The sequence below is a fragment of the Belonocnema kinseyi genome, chromosome 9 (assembly GCF_010883055.1).
Source record: "Belonocnema kinseyi isolate 2016_QV_RU_SX_M_011 chromosome 9, B_treatae_v1, whole genome shotgun sequence".
Taxonomy (NCBI): Eukaryota; Metazoa; Arthropoda; class Insecta; order Hymenoptera; family Cynipidae; genus Belonocnema; species Belonocnema kinseyi.
Window position 1 is genome coordinate 127,320,924 of NC_046665.1, and position 22,061 is coordinate 127,342,984.

The window sequence follows — 22,061 nt, forward strand, 5'->3', positions numbered from 1 at the left end:
ATAATAAATGATTTTAAAGAAAATAATTTTACGAGTAATTTAATATTTATTAAAATTCAAGAATATTAGCATAATTAATCTAGAAAATTTGGAAGAAAATTTTCATTTTATAGTGTTTTAAGATATTTTCGGGAAAATTCTAGTTAGTTTAAATATGATATTTAGAACTTTTTAAATTTATAAATTGTCAGAAGATCAAGTTTTTTGACGATTTTAGAAACTTTTTGAAATCTTTTAAAATTTGCCTTAATAATTAATTTTTTGAATCAAGAAATTATTATAGATTTTACCAGGTATTTTTCTCGAGTCTTTAAAAATATGCATTAAATTTTTTTTTGAATCATTACAAGATTTGCATAATTTTGTAATTTTTATAACTTATAACCTCTTAAACTTATTAAACTTCTTCTTTTAATTCAGCAATTTTGCAAAATTTACACATTTTGCTCTAAAATCTTTCACACTCTTTTAAGTTTTATGAGACGATTTCAAAAGTTTCGAAATCTTTTTACATTTTTTCTTAAACTTAATTTTTCAAAATAAAAAAACCATTCGAAATTTTCCCAGGAATCTTAACTAAATTTTTGTATTATCTCGAAAGCTTTTAAATTATTATTTTTTTAAAATTATTGTTCGAAGTTTTCATAACTCTTATATATCTTTTGTTAAAAATTCTAAAAATCCTTTTGTGTCTTAAATAATTTTTGAATTTTCTTAAACTTTTGAATATCTCGCACATTTACTTGAATTCTTTCTAAACTTTAGAACTAATCTTTTGAAATATCTCGCATTTTGCTCTGAAAATTCATTTCTTCAAATGAAAAATCATTTATATTTTTTTCCAGCAATCTTAAAATTTTCGTTTGATTTGAATTTTTTTAATTATGGAAATTTTTGTCAATGTTTCGCGTAGATGTGTAGAAGACTTACTTCTACTATAGATATAAAATATCTGAATTTCGAAACTGCTAAAGAACGTTCTTTAAATCTTACAGCAGAGAGCTTCCAGATTATTATATTTTTTTAATTTTGAAGATCTTTTTAATTATTCTCATAAACTTCATTTTTCAAAATAAATAATAATTTTTTATTTCACCAAGAATCTTTAGAATTTTTTATATTCTTGTTGAAACGTTTCAGAAGTGTACATTTTGTTTTAAATCTTTTGAAGACTAAAAATGTCAAATTATTTTTGTAATATTTTCAAAACTTCTAAATATATTTTCAAATAATTTGAATTTTTCCTAAAATTAGAAAAAATCCTTCGAAATTAAATAAATTGCCCTGGAATTTTCTAGATTCTTTTTCAACTATTTTGAAAACTTTCTAAATGTTTGCAAATTTTTAAAAATAAAATCTTCAAAATAAAAAATTATTTTCAGTTTTCCTAAGAACTGTAAGAAACTTTTTTAATTCGCCTGTACATTAAAAATTTTGGATAATTTTTGAAATCATTCAAAAGTGTTGATAACCTTTTTAATATTTGCTTCAAATGAATTTTTCCACAATTAAAAATCCGCTAAAATTTAGCAGGAACCTAAAGACAATTTTTATTTTCTCTTGAAACCATTCAAAATTTTTCGAGATCTTAAAAAGTCTACATTTTGTGTCAAACTGTTTCAATAATTTCAGTGAATTAAAAATTATTTTTGAATCTTTGTTTTTAAACTTTTAAATATCTCTTAAACTTACTCGAATTAAATTCTTAATTGTCTAATCTTGCAAAATAAAAAAAATTTGCTGCAAAATTTTCTACATTCTTTTTGGAAAGTTTAGAAAATTATCTTTCAAAATTTATTTTTGAAAATAAAAAAACCTTTGAAATGTATGAGCTGATTTCATTTAAAAAAATGTAATATTCATTGAGTTTAATGACTATTTTTTATCAGGAAAAATACCTAATCAAGGAAAGTGAACAATAAAGAAAAAAAGAGTATCTTGTCGGAATAGGCTCATAAATTAAGATTCTCGTTTTCCGCCAGTAAACGGCTTTTATAAGCCAAGTCATCGCCCTTTAGACTCGCTGGATTCGAGATTGTGCATTTTAGTTTAAATAATTATCAAGCCGGTTTTATATTGGGTTCATAAAAATAGTATTTTAAGTGACACTATGTTTAAATCGTTAATAAATGATATATTGAGGTAAATGAAGCCTTAATTGTTTAATATAATTTATTCTACTCTGCCACCTCGGGTTCAATTATAAAAAAAATTACTTGAAAATAACTAAATTTTAAATTTGTAAAATAGAAAGACATTGTAAATAAAAACGAAGTTTTCACAGTGTTCAACTTTCAACCAATTAGTTAAATTTTCAATCATAGAAGATTATTTTTGAACAAAACAGTTAATTTTTTATCCAAAAAGATTAATTTTTTCACCATGAAGTTTAATTTACTCCCAAAAGAGACAAATTTTCAACAACATTGTAGAATTTTGAAACCAGAAAGACGAATTAACTAGAAAAGAGTTGAATTTTTCACCAAAAAATGTGTTTTTTAACAAGAAATTTATTTTATATCAAATAGTTAACATTTGATAATAAAATTGTTTCATTTTGATGAAATAGTTGGAATTTTCAACCGAAAATATGAATTTGAAACAAAAAGTAAATTCTCAACCAAATAACCTAATTTTCCACCAGGTTGTTGAATTTTTGAATTAAAAACCTTTGAAATATCTACCCGAAAATGTTAATTTTCTACTAAAATGATGAATCTTTAAGAAACAAAAAAAATTAGTTTTTTAAAAACTAGTTTAATTTGAAGCCAAATAGTTGGTTTTTCAATAACAAATGTAATAGTTGATATTTCAACCAAAAAAGATATTAATTTGAAAAAATAAAATAGAAGCAGTTGAACTCATCCAAAAAAGGAGTGTTAAAAAAATAGTAGTTAATTTTTCAACCAAAGAGAGAAATTTTCAACAGAGTAGTTCAACAATTAACCCAAAAAGATGATCTTTAAAAAGAAGATTAATTTTCTAAAAATTGAATAGTTGAGTTTTCGTCCACAAAGATTATTTTCCGGCAAAAAAGACGAATTTTCAAGAAAATTACAAATTTCAAACAGTTTATTTTTCAACTAAAACGATCCATTTTTCATAAATAATAAAGTAGTTCACTTTTTAGTTAAAACACTTAATTTTCAATTTAATAAAATGGAAATTTTCAGAAAAATAATTTAACTTCCAACCAAAGAGATGATTTTTTATGAAATTAGTTTATTTTGAATCAAGATTTTTTAAACCAAAAAGACGAATATTCTGCAAAATAGTTTAATTTTTAACAAACAAGTTTATTTTAAAAAATAGTAGATTTTTCTACAAAACAGTTGAATTTTCGGTCAGAAAGTAGAAAAAATCATTAATTGTTAAGACTACAATTAGAAGTTACGTTTTTTGTTCATAATTTTTTGATTCACAATTTTTTTTAAATATCAATATCATCAATAAATATAATCCTAATAATTAAAAGTATAGGCATTTTAAAATTAAAATTATAAAAATAAATTCTAATATTTTTCTATTAAAAAGGATGAATGTTCAACATAATACATGAATTTTCAACAAAAAAAGATTCAACTAAAGGTTCAACTAAAAATTAAATAGTTAAATTTTAAGTTACTGTGGCAGTGATATGATTTCCTCCTTTTTCGAAAGCATGTCACAATCGCCGTTATTCAGTGCCAGTCAGTGTCAGTCGTCCTGGAAATGGGACGACTAAAAAATCCCAAAAAATAAAATTTACGAATAGTAAAATTTCCGAATAATAAAAATACCGAACTGGAAAATTTCCGAATATTAAAATTCGCTAATAATAAAATTGCCGATAAATAAAAATACCGAATACTAAAATTCTCGAATAATAAAAATCCCGAATTTTAAAATTCCCGAAATAGAAAATTCCCGAATAATAAAATTCACCACAGTTTATAATATTATCGAATTGGAAAATACCCGAATAATAAAATTCCCGACAAAAAATTTGCGAATTATAAAATATCCGAAATAGGAAATTTCTGAATTGTAAAATTCCAAAAATTAAACATTAAAAATAAATTGTAAAAATAATATTTCATTATTTTATTTGTAATCAATAAAACTTATTTACAAAAAATTTTTATTTTTTAATTTTCCAATTAGGTATTTTTATTTTTCGACAAGTTTATTATTAGCGAATTTTAATATTCGAGAATTTGCCAATTCGATATTTTTATTTTTCGGTAATTTTATTATTCGCGAATTTCACAGTGTCGGGAATTTTATTTTTGGGGATTTTTCATTCGTCCCGTGGAAATATTGACACTCGTTCTTGGGCTAGCTCGCATTATTTTTCAACTAAAAATTTAATTGTGTATCGCAATCCGCAGTCTAGTCTCGGTTAATAAAAAAAATGCACGGAATCGGCTGAATTTTTTTACATCCAACTTTATTTGCCCATACTCAGAAGTTGTCTATCTCGGAAGCAGGATTTTATTTTGTTTCTACATGGAGAAAAATTTCGGGAGATTAATTCACGGCACTAGGCCCTGATTTTAAAACGCTTTGGCGCGAGAACTAAGATCTCGGAACTCTTGCTTTTAAGGTCATGTGACAAGTGGGTCACGTGACCAGATTCCTAACTTACCGACACCTTTTCTATTTCCCAACTTATTTTTAAACAAAACGCCACATCGAATTGAAAATTTGAGAAACTAAATAAAATGCACCAATAAACATGTGTCTGGTCCTACATTTTTAGAATTATAAAAAAAATTTTTTTGTAAACAAATTTTTTTTTGCTTTTTTCATAATTATGAAAATTTTTGACCAGACACATGTTTATTAGTGCTTCTTATTTTGTTTCTCAAATTTTCAACTCGATGTGGCATTTAGTTTGAAAATAAGTTGGGAAAAAGAAAAGGTGTCGGTAAGGTAGGAATCTGGTCACGTGACCCACTCGTCGCATGGCCTTAAAGAATTAATTAATCTCTTGAAATTTTTCTCCGTTCAAACTGAACATTAGATTTTGTATTGCAATCTGCAGACAAGCCTGGGTTAATTATAGATTGGTGTCACTTAGAGATTGTCAGTTGACACATTCATTATATCAAATCTTGATCACTTGTTTTGACTCAGATGTTTTCGCCTCAATTCAATAACACTTTGGCTCGGAAGTGGACATTTGACATCTGTTTTCGTTGAAAATTAAAAATTTTTTTAATTCAACTGACTTGTACAAAATGTGTATTTTCAGCTCGAAAATATCAACATTTTCGTAGAAAATTTCACCATTGGGATGCAAAATGTATTTGATTGAAAATGCTCTTCTTTTTTTTTGGTAGACAATCGACTTTTTTAAAAATAAAATACAATTGTCTGGGTGAAAATTAACCTGTTTTAGTTGAGGATTAAAGAATTTAGCTGACAATTCGTTTTTATTGTTTAAATCTAACGATTTGTTATTTTTAATTAAATTCTTTTGGTGTTGTAATATAAAATCTGTTACATTTTTCATTGAAAATTTAACTATTTTGTTGAAAATTTCCTTTTTCTTGGTTGAAAATTAATTATTTTAACTAAAAATGTGATTCTTACATTTTGGGTAAAAAATTTATATTTTTGAGCTGAAAACTCAACCATTTGATAGACAATTCTTATATTTTACGTAAGTCTTACGTAATTTCTGGATGTCAGGGAAAATTCTGGCAAATTCAGGGACTTTGAACATTCGGATTTTGTACAGCAACCATGATACTTCAAATTTGATTACTCAATACCGCTAAATTTGAATGTTAAAATATTGGATTAATTTATCTTCTTGAAAAAAAAATAATGAAAATAATATTGAACTTAAACTTATTAATTAAATGTTTAATGTATTATTTTAAAACTTTATAATTTTTTTAGCTTCTAAATTGTAAAAATAACGAGCTTTTACAAAATTTAAGTCTTGGTAAGTAACTTAATTTACATAACTCTTTAATTAAACAGTTTAAAATTGATGAAATTTTTGGTGAAGAAAATTAAATGAACAAAGTATTTGAAAAATCAAAAATTAAGATTAGAGGGTAAAATTTGGTTTTCAAAAATAATCTTTTCAATATACAATAGATAATGCAATGAAAATATTGAAAAATGATCATTTTTAAACTGCTGTAAAAATAAAAGTTTTGCGTGAGGTTTGACTTGACAATAAAGTAATTCTGCTGAACATGTCTGGCTTTGGTTAAATAGTAAAATGTTAGATTAATAATTTTCAAATTGGTGTTAGTTTTATTATGCACACAAATCATGTGACATTCTTTGTCGCTGCCCTTCAGCTGAAACCACACTAAAACTCAATAAATTCTTTTTTATTATGTGTGTAAATTTGACAAAATTCTTTCTTTCGAGTTTTATCAAATTACTCAATCGGAATTGAGGAAATAGGACAACAATGCTGTCGATTTTGTTCTTGAAAATTCCTCTTTCAAGATTAGAAATAATTTTTGTCACTACAAATTTAATTTATTTCGTTAAAAATTCAAATATTTTGTAACAAATTCATATTTTCGGCTCGAAATTTTAACAATTTGGTAGAAATTTCAACTATTTTGTTGAGAATTCATTCTGTTTTTGGATGAAAATTCAGTTTTTTAAATGAAAATTTCTTTATTTAATTTTAAACTCTGTTACATTTTTCGTTCAAAACTCATTTTACTGGGATAAAAATTTAACTCCGTCGTTGAAAGTTGTTCTAATTTCTGAAAAGTTATTACACTCTCATCAGAGAAGGTATTGGATTTATGTAAAATTTGACCCCCTCCCCCCCAGTTTTTGACAAATGTCCACGTTTTGAGACCCTCTGAAACCGAAAAACAGGTTTTTACGAATGTGTCTGTCTGTCTGGATGTCTGTGAACACGATAACTTTTGAAAAAAGTAATATATTAGATTGGCCTTTGGTACACTTGTATAGTGTCCTAAACTAAAGGTGAAGTTCGTTAGCCAGCCATTTTGGATGAAAGTTCAAAAAGTGGGCACATTTTGAATATTTTTGAGACCACTTTTTGCAAAATTCAAAAATTCTCTGTACGGTTCTTCATAGTATTCAAAAAAGTTAACAATTTATCCCAATGACTTTTTTCGAAAAATCAAAAATTACTGCAGTTATAGCATTTTCAAAATCCAAAAAAACAAACTAAAATGAACAATTTAAGCCAAACAACGCATGATACGAAAAAAAATCTTGAGAAGAAAAACGTTGCTTTTTGAAAGGGCTACAAGATTATGATAACAACTTTTTCAATTTGGTCGAAAAGTTGAAAATTCCAAATTTGAACGTACCAAAATTTTTTGAAGCCACATTTTTTTAAGATTTATAAATTCTGTGTACAGTTGTTCATAGTACTCAGAAACTCATACAATTTATCTTCATGAATTTTTTCTATAAAAAGAAAATTATCAGAGTTAGAGCATTTTCAAAATAAAAAAAAAAAAAAACTAAAATGAACATTTAAGACAAACAACGCATGATATGAAAAAAAGTCAGGAGAAGAAAAACTTTGCTTTTTGAAAGCCCTACAGGACTATAATAACAACTTTTTTAATTTGGTTGAATAGTTGAACATTCCAAAGTTGATCGTACCAAAAATAATGAAAAATCCAAAAATTCAATTTTTTGGTCAAACTATGCAAGATACGAAAAAACGAAAAAGCTGAAATTGTGCGCCCTGAAAAGAACTACAAATTTATAATGAATCACTTTTCGATATAAGCTACAAAAAAAATGAGACAAAACTTTTTCATCCAAAAAATAGCTATAATTTTTGATAGGACACGTTGTTTTTGCTTTAGTCGTAAAAAATAACATTCTAAATAAAAATATTAAATTTGTTTGAAAAAACGACACAAGGTATGATCTAAAATTACCAGACAATAGTTGTTCGCCTAAAAAGATCTATAAATTTATTATTAATTATTTTTTGATAGGTCGAGTAGATTTTCTTTTAATCGTGAAACATAAGATTAAAAATAAAAAAAACGAAATTTTTGGAAAAAGCACAAAAAAGACGAAAGAGGACATAGGCTCCTATATAGGTTCCTGTATTAGACCCTATGCAGATGCGCAGTAGTTTTTATTTAATCGTAAAAAATAATATTAAGAATTTTTTTAAAATTATAAAAACAAGGAAATAAGAATTAGTATGATTCAATTTTTATAAATATTATGCATTGTAATGATATACATTTATTGAAATGATACATGTTTCAGAGCAGCTTAGGATACAATTTAAAGCAAAATAAGAAACTAATACAAAAATAATCATGATAAAGGCAATTTGCTTTTTATTTTGCAATTTTTTAATAAGTAATCCCTGGCAGAGTTACATAAAAAATGTATTATAATTGATATAAAAGTGTTGTATATAATGTAGAAAAGTTGACATGTTGGACAAAATCGAGTGCAAAGCACGAAATACGTGATGAGAATGTGTTCGTTAAAGCCAAAAGAGCTTTAACAAAAGAGAGTCAAAATCACAAAATTACAGTTGTCGGTCCGTTCACCTTTGATTTTAAAAAGTCTGTGTCCGAATGTAGAAGAAATGCAAATACCGAGTGCCGTAGGTTAGCTCAAACTCTCGAGCTAAGCTTTTTTAACGAAAGAGAATTCACAATCACAAAATTAAAGTGGTGGATGTTTTGAGTCTTAATTTTAAATTGTTTAAAAATGTACGAAATTTAAATTACACCAAAATCTAAATTAAAAATCCTATTTAGCGTCCAATAATCAAATTGATGCAAAATCCTGTTGAAAAAAACAAGAATCCAACGACCAAATTTAGACCACAACGAATAAACGAAAACCAAAAATCCTATTATAATCTGAAAAAAAAAATTAAATAAAATTTGTCTTTCCTCTTTTTTATTTTTGTCCGAAAATTTTATTTCATTGTTTTTTTCACATTACAATAGGATTTTTGGTTTTCGTTTATTCGTTGTGGTCCAAATTTGGTCGTTGGATTCTTGTTTTGTTTAACAGGATTTTGCATCAATTTAAAATGTTGGCGCAAGAATGTGCGAAAATATAAAGACCGAACACGTAGCGCGAGATAAATTAACCAAAAAATTTAGCTATTTTGTCAACAATTCAAATTCTTGGCTTGTTAATTCAACAAATCTATAGAAAATTCAACTATGCATTTCGTACAAAATTAAACTGCCTTGTTAATGTGGAATTTGAAATCTTTTATTTAAAAATTTCAACTAAATATTTTATTTAAAGATTTTTGGAAATGGAAGAAATATGAACTAACAATTTGTGCAATTTATCGAAAATTGGTGTTTCTGGTTCAAAATTAATCTTCTGTGTTGAAAATTAATCTTTTTTGTTCAAATTTAACTACTTGGTCAAAAGTTGGTTAGATTTATTGGTAATAGCACTGAAAAGTTTCTCTGTGGTATTACGAACAAATGGAAAAAAATGTCAAAAAGTTTCTCGCCATTGAGCAAGTCAATTGAAAATTTTCAAATTTTTCAGATTTTTATTAAAAGCATCCAAATTTCAGTTGTGAGGTTTCGTACCTGTCAATCGTTCTGTTTTTTTTTTTACATATTTGAAGAGAATTTATTTTTTGTGACCTTTGGCAATTATGAAATGACATTTTAATTAAGATATGAATGGAGGAGAATAAAAAAATGAGTTAATAAAAAGGATGTGACTGATAGGCGTTTGTTGCAACGGACGACCTGGTTGGTCATGCATCTCAGTCGGTGTGTGTGTGCGTGTGTGTGTAAAACGCAAGTGATATAAAATTCATTTGACGAACATCCTCAGTGCCGTATTTAAAAAAGGAGCAACCTAGGTTTTTGCTTCCTCATCAAGGGAGGTTTCTAGTGGCGCAAAATTTTCAAATTTGCAAATTAAAAAAATTTCCGGATGCGTGTGTGTGTGTGTGAATTTTTTTTGTTTACCAAAAAGTTCCATAATAAATTGATCCGATGGGAAAACCACTCCTATAAATGCGGTCTGGCGAATTATATTTATGTCGGATTTCCTTGGATTACCTCTATATACATAATTAATCTCAATTGCCTAAGAATAATACTTAAGGAGTGCATGTTATTGCTCTGGCTTGCAACAAATTATGGTGGAATACTCCACGCGCCGCGAATTTACAAACAAAAAGATTGCTTTTTAACAAACTTGTTACAGATTTTCAAAAAAATAGGTGTGCTTTAAATATATTAGTTGAATTTTTAACGTAAATATTTTTATTTTTAATAAAAAACAACAGTCAACAAAAAAGTACGAATTTAAAAAAAAAACATTTAATTTTTCAACCGAAAAGGATACTTTTTAACAAAACTGTTTAATTCTCAGCAAAGTAAATTAATTTTCAACCAAAAACATGATATTTAAACCCAGAAGACTAACACACTGGCAAAAAATATGAATTTATAAACAAAAAGGATTCCTTTTTAACAAACTTTTAGAATTTTTAATAAAATAGATGAACTTTAAACCAAACAGTTGAATTTTCAAGCAAGAAGATTGGTTTTCTATCGAAAAAGGCGAATTTTTAATAGAATACATATAGTTGAATGATACATTGCTACATTTTCAAGAAGATATTTCTATTTTCAATCAAGAAGATGAATTTTCAAATAAAGCCATGCATATTCTGCCAAAAAGAATTTTTTAATAAAACCCATAAATTTTCAATTAAAAAAGATAAGCTTACAATAACAAAATAGAATACACCAAACTCTCGCTTTCAGTCACTCCTTTCTCGGCCTTCATAGATCTGCTGGTTCACGCAGTTTCTCGGGGGAGTAGCGCGAGAGCGGTTGCGACATTATATATATATATATAAATTCCAATTCCTTTGTTCCAATTGGAAATGAGTCAGGCGGCCCTAACTGTTTACGTTTCTATCCCCCCGAAACCAGTCCAAGGCCATTTGGAGGCAGCCCCCGACACTTGACTGAAAGCGAGAGTTTGGTGTACTTACATTTTCAGTGAATAATTAATTTAAAAAAAAAAGAAAGAGTTAAAAATTATTTTTCAGCCAACAAAAAAAGTTAACTTTCAACAGAACAGTTTAAATTTTTCACCAAAGCAGTTTAATTTTGAACCCAAAAGGGTAATGTTCAAACAAGAAGACTAATAAGAAATGAAAATTGTTTAATTTTGATGCAAGAAGAATAATTTTCTACTAAAAAGGACAAATTATAACAAAAATGCATTCATTTCCTACGAAATTGTTAAATTTTCAACAAATTAGTTCAGTTTTCAAACAAAAAGAATATTTTTTAACGAAGACGATCAACTTTCGACCAGAAAAGACGCATTACCAACCAGTTCAGACATCCAAGCGGTCCAGCGGATTGATTACCACGAGGGTATTGTTATACATATATATTTCGAATACATCGAGAATTGTTTTTCTGAAAAAAATTACTAAAATAGGTCTCAATGGAGGGACAAAGGCGATAATAAAATTCTTTGTGACCTTTAATACAGTAATACTAATAGTAAGTTATTGTATTATTTTAATACGAGTATGACATTTTCCTATTTGAGAATATCCCGCTTTACCGGGCGTTTCTGGGGTACCCTCAATGGCCTTCACGATAAATCGGGACTCTACAAACCGTTCTCCTTTCCCTTCTTGCTTGTGGCTTCTCAAGGCGTTTGCACAAGAATCGGCTCACGGTCTGAGTCGTCTGCATCAGGCAGCTTTCGAACTCAATGTCAACCAATCCCGTGCAATCTGCCCTGCTGTTGCGGTCCGCAGCACGACAGGTTGCATCCGATTGGTTGGCTTGGCGTGTTCCAGCGAAATAAAAAAGATTTTCGTTTGCGAACACCTTTATAGTGTCGAACAGTAAACTGCGAAACTTCTTTGACTTTGCGATAGCCTCTCTTGTCCCTTGGATCACCTTATCCGGTAAATCGAGACTCCAGTGTATTTTCTGCAGTAAAATCTGAGGTATAGGAAAAATGAGTGTAGGAATAATTAGACTATACTATTATCTGTAGAAAGAAGCGGAAAAATGTGACGAATTCTATAGATACGTGCATTCTTTGAGCTTATGTGTGTTACAATTATTCTTACCAGCTTTACTTCCAAACTACACAATATTTTAGGTTGCGCGATTATGAGAGGTTCACTTGTGTAAACTTGTGTTTATTTATTATCTCAATTAAGCATTTCACGTAAACACTGCGGTCAAGGTTATTTTTTTTTATTTGTCCTTGCACTTTCTGCTGCCATGCGATTATAAGAAAAACAAGGGCAAATAAAATGTCTACTCACTGAGATACCGGCAGATAGGATCTGTTTTTTGCCGAACTCTGTGTGGCCGGTGACCAATATTTCAAGGTCGATTTTGTCGATAGAGAAAATGCAAACAATTCTAAATACAGCAGATCGCAAACGGCAAAAAGCTCATATTGCTGCTTTGACAAATTAACACTCAGGAAAATAAGCCTCCTTAAAAAAAATTATAAACCAAAACTGAAATTTACAATTGGCGGCCTCTTTTTAGATTTTTCTTAAAAGAGCACGTCTGTCTTCATTCGTATGTTTTTTTGTTTTGTTTTTCAACTCTGCATTCGAAAAAAAATTATTAATGAAAATTGAAAAAGGGCAGTAAATTAGTGTGTGGCCTAGGGCAGTCTCAAAAGGACGGTCAGTAGTATTAGGGTGGTCTAGGGTGGCCCAAAAAGGACAGTAAATTTTAGAGTCACCTAGGACAAACCAAAATGGGCAGTCTAGGTCGGTGAAAGAAGGACAGTCAATTTTAGGGTGACCTAAGGCAGTCTGAAGAGGACGTTCTTTTTTAGTGTTGCCTAGCACAGTTTAATAAAGGGCGGAAAATATTAAAGTAACCTAGAGCGGTCTAAATAGTACAGTCAATTTGAAGTTGTCCCAGTTTGTCCTAAAAGTGACAGTCAATTTTAGGATGGCCTAGGGTGGCCTTAAAAACAAAGTCAACTCTAGGATTGCCTAGGGCGGCTTAAAAAGGGCAGTAAATTTGAGGATGTCCTAAAAAAGTGCGGACAATTCTAGGGTAGTCTAGGTCTGGGCCTAGGGCAGTCTAAAAAGAGCGGGCTAAACTGGGATGGCCTAGGGTGGCCTGAATCATAAATCCGCCTCTGATAATCAGAGTCAGATTTTCTTGTCTCGTCTGGCTTGCATGTACGTGCCACAAATCAGTGAACAGTTGATGTGACGTCAAAGTCCTCCCCTTACGGATGAATCTTCAGCTTAAAGTTTTATAGTTTAGACCAATAACTTGTAAGCGTTACAGTGAGAAAACTTACCACGAAATAGTTCATCTGAATTCAAATTGACGTCGTTGGAATCAAAACAAAAATGTGAGCCATATTCGATCATTCTTAGATGATCAACAGTAATTTAATCTAATGCCTTAATTTAGATCCATTTTCTTTGGATCAAAGCTTTTGAAATTTACAAAATATTTTTGCGTTTGTATTTTTGATGGCAAAATTTCATACTTTTTTTTATTTAGCAACAAAGTTTACATTTTTTTTGGTTTTCAGATGTACCATTTTTTTTAGGATTTTCAGAATTATAAAAAAATTTAAAATATCTATAAATAATTTCCAGTGGGTGAGAATAATTTAAAAGAAGGTTTCATTAGGTTTCAACGAATTGTGGTTCCATTAAGATTAATTGAAAATTGATGCTATTTACTTATTTTTAAAATTATTTTTATGAACTAATTCACAATTTAGATATTTTTTAACAAATACGCGATTTTTTTACAGGGTCAACTGATGAGAGTGTCTTGTCGATGACTTCACTGTGATACTTTGCAAATTAAAAAAAATTATTAATTATTTAAGCAATTTTCATAAAGAAATTTAGAGGTTGGCTAATTTGGGAAGAATAGGCTCAATTTTTTTTTGCAACGAATGCGCTCAATTTTTGTTTACGAAATCGACTAAGAATATCTTTTCTGTGACTCTTTGCTATGATACTTTGCAAATTTACAAAAATGTTAATTATTTAAACAGTTTTCATAAACAAATTTTTGTCAACGAATACGCTCAAATTTTGCTTGCGGAGTCGACTGCGTATGACTCAGAAAGGATTTTATTTATTAGCATACTTTGTCTAGCGACCATACTTTTTATTTATTTAAATAATTTTAATAAGCAAATAAATATTTTCGTCCACTTTCACCAGAGAGATTTCCTTATCTCAATAATATTAACTCTAAATAAACACAAGATCTGCGGGTTGAAAATTGATGAAAATCAGCGGGTAGTATGCTTTACGCTCCCGAGTTTTCTAGGTAGGCACCGGATGAGGGGAGCGAACGTCCCCTCCCACTGCACGGACTACGGATCTATCCTCTTCTATTACGCCCTCTCAAGCAATGTCCAACCCCCTACTTTCCCTCACCCTTCCTAGTTCATTGATATCTGAAATTTTATTGGAAATATGTTTGTTTATTGATATATGTATGTCCTTTTTAATTTTTAATTAATAATTATACATTTACTTTTTGAGTCCGCCATAATAATGCGATACTAGTTCAACAAAGGTCAAACTAGAAAGTTCTTTGGACTGATACATTTTAATTTGTTTTAAAACAAATGAATGTTTGCGTTTCGATTCATAGTTCTAAAATTTATTAGGCAAATGAAAACTGAACGTTACATTTAATCTGGGTTTGAAGTTGAATCTCTTTCAAAACTGCAGTGAAATGGAAAAAATGTCGACAATTTCAACATTTCGAAAACACACGACAGTGTATCTCTAAAGAAAAGGGCGGGGGAGAAAAGGACTGGACATTGGTGTACTTACTGACGTAGTCCGTGCAGTGGAAGGGGACGTGTTTGCTCCCCTCAGCCGGTGGCTGCCTGCGAAGGTTGGGAGCGAAAAGTCAATCTCCCAAATCAGTATTTGCTTACCAAATTAAATTTAGCAATGAATAATAAATTGTCGACAAATTTTTAATCAATTCTGTTAAAGTTACGAATTCTTTAGAGCACGAAGTCATCAAGGTTGATATAAAATTATATTAATTTTTTTAAACTTAAAATGTAAAAAAAAATGTTAAGTTTTTTTTTATTTTTGACGATTTTTTCTCTATATTCAAATTCAATAAATATAATATGTTTCATACAAAGACGAGAATAAAAATCGCAAAAATAGAAAAATGTTTTAAAAACAAACATTAAAATATATTTATTTTGAGCGATTATAATTATTTTTTGACGATATAAAGTTTATCAGGTTCTTAAAATTCTATGTGAAGAGCAAATAAGAACAGTAACAAAAAATTTTGTTAACGAAAAATAATTTTAAAAAATTCTTATTTTAACTTATTACAATAAAACTCCTCATTGTAACGAAAATTCCTTGACAATGTAAAATTTATCAGGTTTTATAACTTTCATTTAAAGACCAAATGAGAATATTCAAAACTAATTCTAAGACAAATATTTGTTTATGGCATTAACAATCAGTCTGGATTCAGTAAAAATGCTGACTAAGCACTGTTTTTACGTGTATCCTTAACGAAAAACAAAAAATAAAGTCTCCGAGTTCTTTTCATTTTGAAGTAGCACCTTTACTCATTAATTAATTTGTTTAAATTGAATTTTTTGTATTAAAGTTTGATAATTAGGAAAATCCATCATGATACAATTACAAATAAGCTTTATTGAAAAATCTGTGCCTTAACTGAGATTGTAATCGCAGATTAAACATTCATTATTGTTTATTAACGAGTTTATTTTAAATTCGAAAGTTTACAATGATGGAAAATAACTCTCAAACCCAAATTAAGAAAAAATATTTATTTTAAAAGTTCATCTAATAAAATTTTAAATATTTGCATGTCAAGATAAATAAAGAACGCAGGAACTTTAGGTTTTTCATTATTTTGTTGGTAGAATAATTTTGTATTTTTTAACCCCAAAAGATAAGATTGTCAAATAACTAATAACTAATAGCTAACTCATCGAGGAAGAAAGAATTCCTTTTTATTGAGACTTGAAAAAAAAAAAAAATGGAGTGGCATCTAGATTCCGCAGAAGGAACTAAACCAATGCCACATGAAGTAATCAATGTGAGTTATAAGATAATAATTATACACGCCAAGCGAATCTAAAAAATAAAATAAAATATTTTTACGATTCATGAACCGGTAGAACAGGAGCCTTAGTTGGTAAACAACATTCCTTAAAGAAACCATTTCCAACCAATATTAGCTGTAAAAATAAAAAGTACATTTCAGTTATTAATAAATAATTGAAAAATTAACTCTATAAAATATTTGCCCCGTATTTTCACTCATTTTTAACCCAATTCTCCTTTCAGTTAATAATTTTCCTGAAAGTAATTATGAAGAATTAATTATTATTGCATATATTTGTTTAGTTTAAATTATATTTTTCTATCTGTGATAAGATAAGGGATTACAAAATTGGCAACAGTGAAGCAACTCGTAAAGTTGAATCTTCAAGAAAATAATTTATTTTTAACCGAGAGAGATGACTTTTAAATCAAATAGTTGAATTTCAAAAGACGATTAATTTCAATTCAAGATCTTTTCGAACCAAAAATGAAAGTTAAAATTTTTAGTTTAACAAATTAATTAATAAAAAATCTGAATTTTGAACAAAAAAGTAGTCAATCTTCAACTTAATAATTTAATGAAAAGATCATTTTTTAACCAAAAGAAGATTAATTTTCTAAAAATGGAATAGTCTTACATTTTAAAAAAATTTTTTTAAACTGGCGCGAATGTTTTAAAATAAATTTGTGTAATCTTGCTAAATGCGAAAAATAGCCTTTAAATCTTTCAGATTCTTTTCAACATTTTTGGAATTCACTCGAGATCAATGCTTATTTTTTTTCGCTTAGACTTTTAAAATCATGAAAAAGCTTGAACATTTTTTAAGTATTTAAGATCTAAATCTAGTTGAAAATTATTGTGAAATAATTTCAAAACTTTTAAAATTCTTAAATATTTATTAAGATCATTCGAATCTTTCCTATCTTTATTTGAAAAATTCCGCAAAATTAACAGTTTACTTAAAATCTTTTAAATTTTGTTTGAAAATAATTTTGGAAATCTTTCAAATGTTTTAATATATATTTACAAACGTTCTCTAAAAATTATTTAAAAAAAAATTATTCAAAATTTTCCTGGAAATCTTAAGAAAATTAATGAATTCTCTTTAGAGCCTTTCAAAATCCTTCAAAAAACGTGTACATTTTTTTTCAAAAACTTGTAAAATCTGCATTTCGTTGTAAAATATTTGAAATCATTTCAAGTCTTGTGAATTTTTTGATTTTTTTTTTTTTAAATACGCAAAATCTATAAATACTCTTGAAGTCTTTAGAAATTCTTTGTAATCCTTGCGAAATCTTCAGAAATGTTTTTCAGTCATTGAAATCTTAAGAAGTGATTTAAAACAATTTTTGAATTTCTTCGAAATTCTCGAAATCAATAATTAGGCTGTGTCTTGTCGTGCCAAAACGTTCGGTCTCAAATTTGGAAAAATATTGAATTGCAAAAAAAAAAATAAAATGAAATTGAAAAATTGAATTAAAAAAATATTGAAAATTTTGAATATGAAAAATGTTGAAAATGTTGAATATTAAAAAATATTACAAATATTCATATTGAATATTGAAAAATTTTGGACTAGTCCCGAACTAACAAAAAAAATTGGTAGGCACAACAAAATTGTTTTGTAGATTGAACAAACTTATTTGGTTAAATTAACCAAATATTTGTTGGCTCGACAAAATGGTTTTTTAGACTTCACAAAAATATTGTAGATTTTACACAAAGTTTTGCTAAACTAACTAAATCCTTGTAATCACAACAAAATTAAATTTTGTCGATCGAACTAAACTTTGGTAGTCTTAACAAAATATTTTTGTTGAAGCGATGCAATTTTTGTCAAGCAACAAGTACTTTGTTAAGGGAAAAATGTAGATAGTAAATAAAATATAAAATATTTTCTGTATGTGGAAAAAACTGGAAGGACAAAATATCTTGATTCAATAAAGTGTGTTTGAGTTGTAAATTGAGTTGTTTCAGAATAATCAGTCTTTCATCTAATCATCGAGTGATTAAGATACTTTAAATACTTTCTTAATTACTTTTAAGTAAGTTTTTAGGATTTAAAGATTAAATAAAACGAATATACATATCAAGTGTACAAATCATTTATTTCAAGGTATACCTTGAAATACATCCATTAGAGATCCTAGGCCTCATTCATATAAAATCCGTTGGGTCGCAGCGTTAGCCATCCTAAGGTTTTTTCGAAAAAAAAAATAAAAAAAAATTTTGTTTCAACTTTATTTTCTTTGATAGAACTACAAATAATATTAACTATCAAAATGCAGAGATGTGGTTTTCGCGTGAATCCATTATATATTGGCGTTACAAAAATTGGTAAGAACAGCCAAAACGGCTCAACAAAATTATTTTGTGTCTGGGACATTATTTTTTCCCCCAGAGTCTCGAAGAGCCCTTTACATTTGCAATATTTAACACTTATATGTAAAAATAACCTTCTAATCTTTAATTTAATCGAGAAAATTTAATTCAAAAGTTAAGCCTGCGAGAGTAAACCTGAAAAAGACGTGGAATTTTAAAAGCAGACTTCTGTAGCATTCCTCTCATTAGTACTGATTATTGATTAGCCTGATTAGTACCATGAAGATAAGAAAGAGTGGACAAAAGTACATCGGCATTTTATCGATGACGAGCGATTAATATTAATCCCTACCATTCTGATAATAATCGCACATCAAGTTAGTTGGAAACGGATAAGCCTAGACATTTTTGGGTTCAGTTGACAAACGCGCCTCGGAGTTCCAATATCGAAAATGGACTCGCGGATTCGGCCGCGTTCGGATTAACCGGGTATCAAAGTCGTGACCGCAAGTTCGATGCTCTCGACAAGATTCCTCCGAACCGGTCGTACTCAAAACGTGTTCCAATTTTTTTAAATTATTTTCCCAACAGCACCGCAAATCCCTCGTGTCAAATTAAAACTCAGAAAGGTACACTGTCGGTTGGAAATAATCTACATGGCACTAAAAATCACTACTCACTTTCAAAGGTGATAACACGACGGGAAATGATGCTGAAAGTCTGAAATTTAGAGGAAGCATTCTTTTAAATCTTATCTTCAATTTGAACAAAGATAAGTCAAAAAATATTTACGGGTTCCCGAGTCATAAATTAAAATGTTCAGGCGTTACGTCGAGCTCAAGCCCAATGAACTTCAATTCTCAAGAATTTGAAAAAAACTTTAACTCTTGTCGGGGACTAGGAAAGTTGTGCGAAAAATCTCAAGTTTACAAGATGTATTCTGTAAAATATTATTTTTAATTTGAGCCAAGAAAACTTTTTTTCTTTAAGGTTCAAATTAAAGATAATAATATTACAAAAATTACTTCCTGTCAATTTACATTTTTGGCAACACTTTCCTAAATCTGTTGGAAAGCTTATCAAATTCCTCATCAAATGAAAAAATTTCAGAATTTCTCGAATTTCGTACTCGGAATTCAACTCGTGTCACGACCTACGAAAGTTGTGACAAAAATACAAAATTTTCAGAACGAACTCTTTTGTATATTGTCGTTAATTTAAGCCTAGAAAGTTTTAAAAAATCTGTGCGGATTCCAGAGACATCAATAAAAATGAGAGTCGGTTTATGCTGACTGAAACTCGATGCAAAGCATTGACATTTAAATCTATAACTCGAGAATCCGTAAAGATTTTTGTACTTTTCTTAGTCTAAATTGAAAATAAGGTTTCAAAGAATGATTTCTGCAAATTTAAGATTTCCAGCTTCATTGCCGACCGAATTATCATCTTTCAAAGCCACCATTGATTTTTTGTGCTGTTCGCGCAAGCCCTGTAGAAAATTTCCGACTGAAAATGTTACATTAGCAGTATTAAGTTCATCAGAGTTAAATATTTTCATCTCCATTTTTATTATATTCTGAGATGATGAAAAATGGATTTTATTAAATCAGAGATCAGATCAGTTACGTGCTTTCTTCAAAGATAATACTTGTTGTTAATAAATTTAATCAGATGATTTTTTGCGACCTAATATTTAACATATTGCGTAATTTTATTGCAGCATTTACTTGATTTTTGTGTCTTCTGATAACTAAATTTTTTATCGTATAGAAATAAATGTGTTACTTTTTTGTTTTAAAAAACTTAAATTGGACCTGCGAAACGATTTTAGATTATAAATTTTATAATGGCATAATTTTAATTTATGATAATAATATTTAAAAAGATTTTGACGCGATAGAATTTTGTTTTTTAGTCAAAGAGATAATTTGCTAATCAGATCTATTTGACTTCAGTTTTTTTGTTCGTCTAATTTTTTTTTATAGCTGAAATTTTTTTAGCGTACAGCTGATTATAATTAAATACCTCTGAGAAAAGTGATCGATTCATTAGTTTTTTAGTTAAGAACTACGTCACTACTTGCAATCCTCATTCTGGAAATATTATTCAGAAATAAAAAATAAAATCTTCTAGATGCCATTTAAATATTCAAGTTACTTTTTTAACATAATTTTTCAGTAAGGAATTAAACATTCACATTTAGTCAGTGGAAGCCTACTAAATTTTTCTTCACGTACAAATTATATATATTTATTTATTTATTTTTTAATTTAAAAGTACTAGTGTCGCAGAAAAATGTTTATTTTGAATGAAAGAAAACGCTTCACTAACATAATGTTTTTAATTTACCCAAAAATATTTCAAAAATGAAGATAATCATTAAAAAATAAAACATTTCTGAGTCAAAAGAAATTACGTTAAATCAAAGAAAATTTTCTCTTACGAAGAGCCAAGAAATATTTTTCTTTGATTCAATGAAATAGAACACTTTTATTTTTATTTTAATCATAAAAAGATTTAATTTTTTGTCTTTCTTTAGAGAAACTAAAGATTCATAAATAAAAATCATCTTTAGCGACAAAGAAATTATTAAACTATATTTAGAACCGAACTTTAATTTTTGGATAAAAATGGATCAAGTTCATGTTTTGATACTTTTATTTTCTACATAATTTTTCTGATGTATACTTTCGGAAAATGCAATATCAAAACAGAATGGATATTAATAAATTAGAGGTGGGAAGTACACTAAAAAAAATTTCTTTGATTCAATGGAAAATATTTATTGGCTTTAAATAATTAACAATAATATTAAAAATGAATAATTAACAAAGAAATATTTATTCTTCAGGTTTCAAGAAATATCTTTGGTTCAAAGTAAATTTCTTTAAATAAAAGACAAATATTAATTTGCTTGCCTTCAAATTTTTCAAATAAGGTTAGGAAAGATTCGAATGATTTTAATAGATATTTAGGAATTTTAAAAGGTTTGAAATTATTTCACATTAATTTTAAACTAGATTTAGATCTTAAATACTTAAAAAATGTTCAAGCTTTTTCATGATTTTAAAAGTCTGAGCGAAAAAAATGAGCAATGATCTCAAGTGAATTCCAAAAATGTTGAAAAATAATCTGGAAGATTTAAAGGCTATTTTTCGCAATTAATTTACTGGCCTTCAAAGAAAAAATTATGGCGAAGAAAGCGTTTTTTAAATCTAAGAAAAATATATTTTTTTATCAAACAAAAATTCATTGGCTCTTAACCAAAGAAAGGTCTCCTTGATTCATAGCAATTTCTTTTGATTTAAGTAAAAGATTTTTGTTTCCAGTAGACATTTTTCTTTAATATAAAATGATTTTCTTTAATCTCTGACAAATGGTTTTCTGAGAAATGCTAAACTATCTACTGATTTTCGGAAATCTTGATTATATCTCTTAATGACTTGTTAATGAGCTATGTAATTTTCTATTTAATTTTAATCTCTCAAGAGAAAGTTCAACTAAATTTGCAATAAAATTAACTTAAAATATTTGTTTTAAATTACACAGGCAGACAAAATTTGACAAAGGTCCGGAACCAGAGACCAGACCTAGTATACCCGAAGGTTTTTGCTGCGCTGAATCCGAATCCGACCTCAGAAAAATTCCATCACC

At 28.0% G+C, this 22,061-nt stretch overlaps 1 protein-coding gene across 5 annotated transcripts in view; it reads left to right on the plus strand.

Annotated features, from left to right (window-relative positions):
* LOC117180308 (protein similar) overlaps positions 1-22,061 on the plus strand; it is a 122,894-nt gene that overhangs the window by 11,508 nt on the left and 89,325 nt on the right. The window contains exon 1 of one of the 5 annotated variants that reach the window (XM_033372736.1): positions 13,232-13,347. The exons of 3 other annotated variants lie outside the window; for them this stretch is intronic. In XM_033372736.1, the coding sequence (XP_033228627.1) occupies positions 13,346-13,347 (2 nt within the window). In that variant the 5' untranslated portion in view covers positions 13,232-13,345. Of the gene's footprint in view, positions 1-13,231; positions 13,348-19,018; positions 19,037-22,061 lie in introns of those variants that run through there. One more of the 5 variants, XM_033372738.1, reaches the window with a different exon arrangement.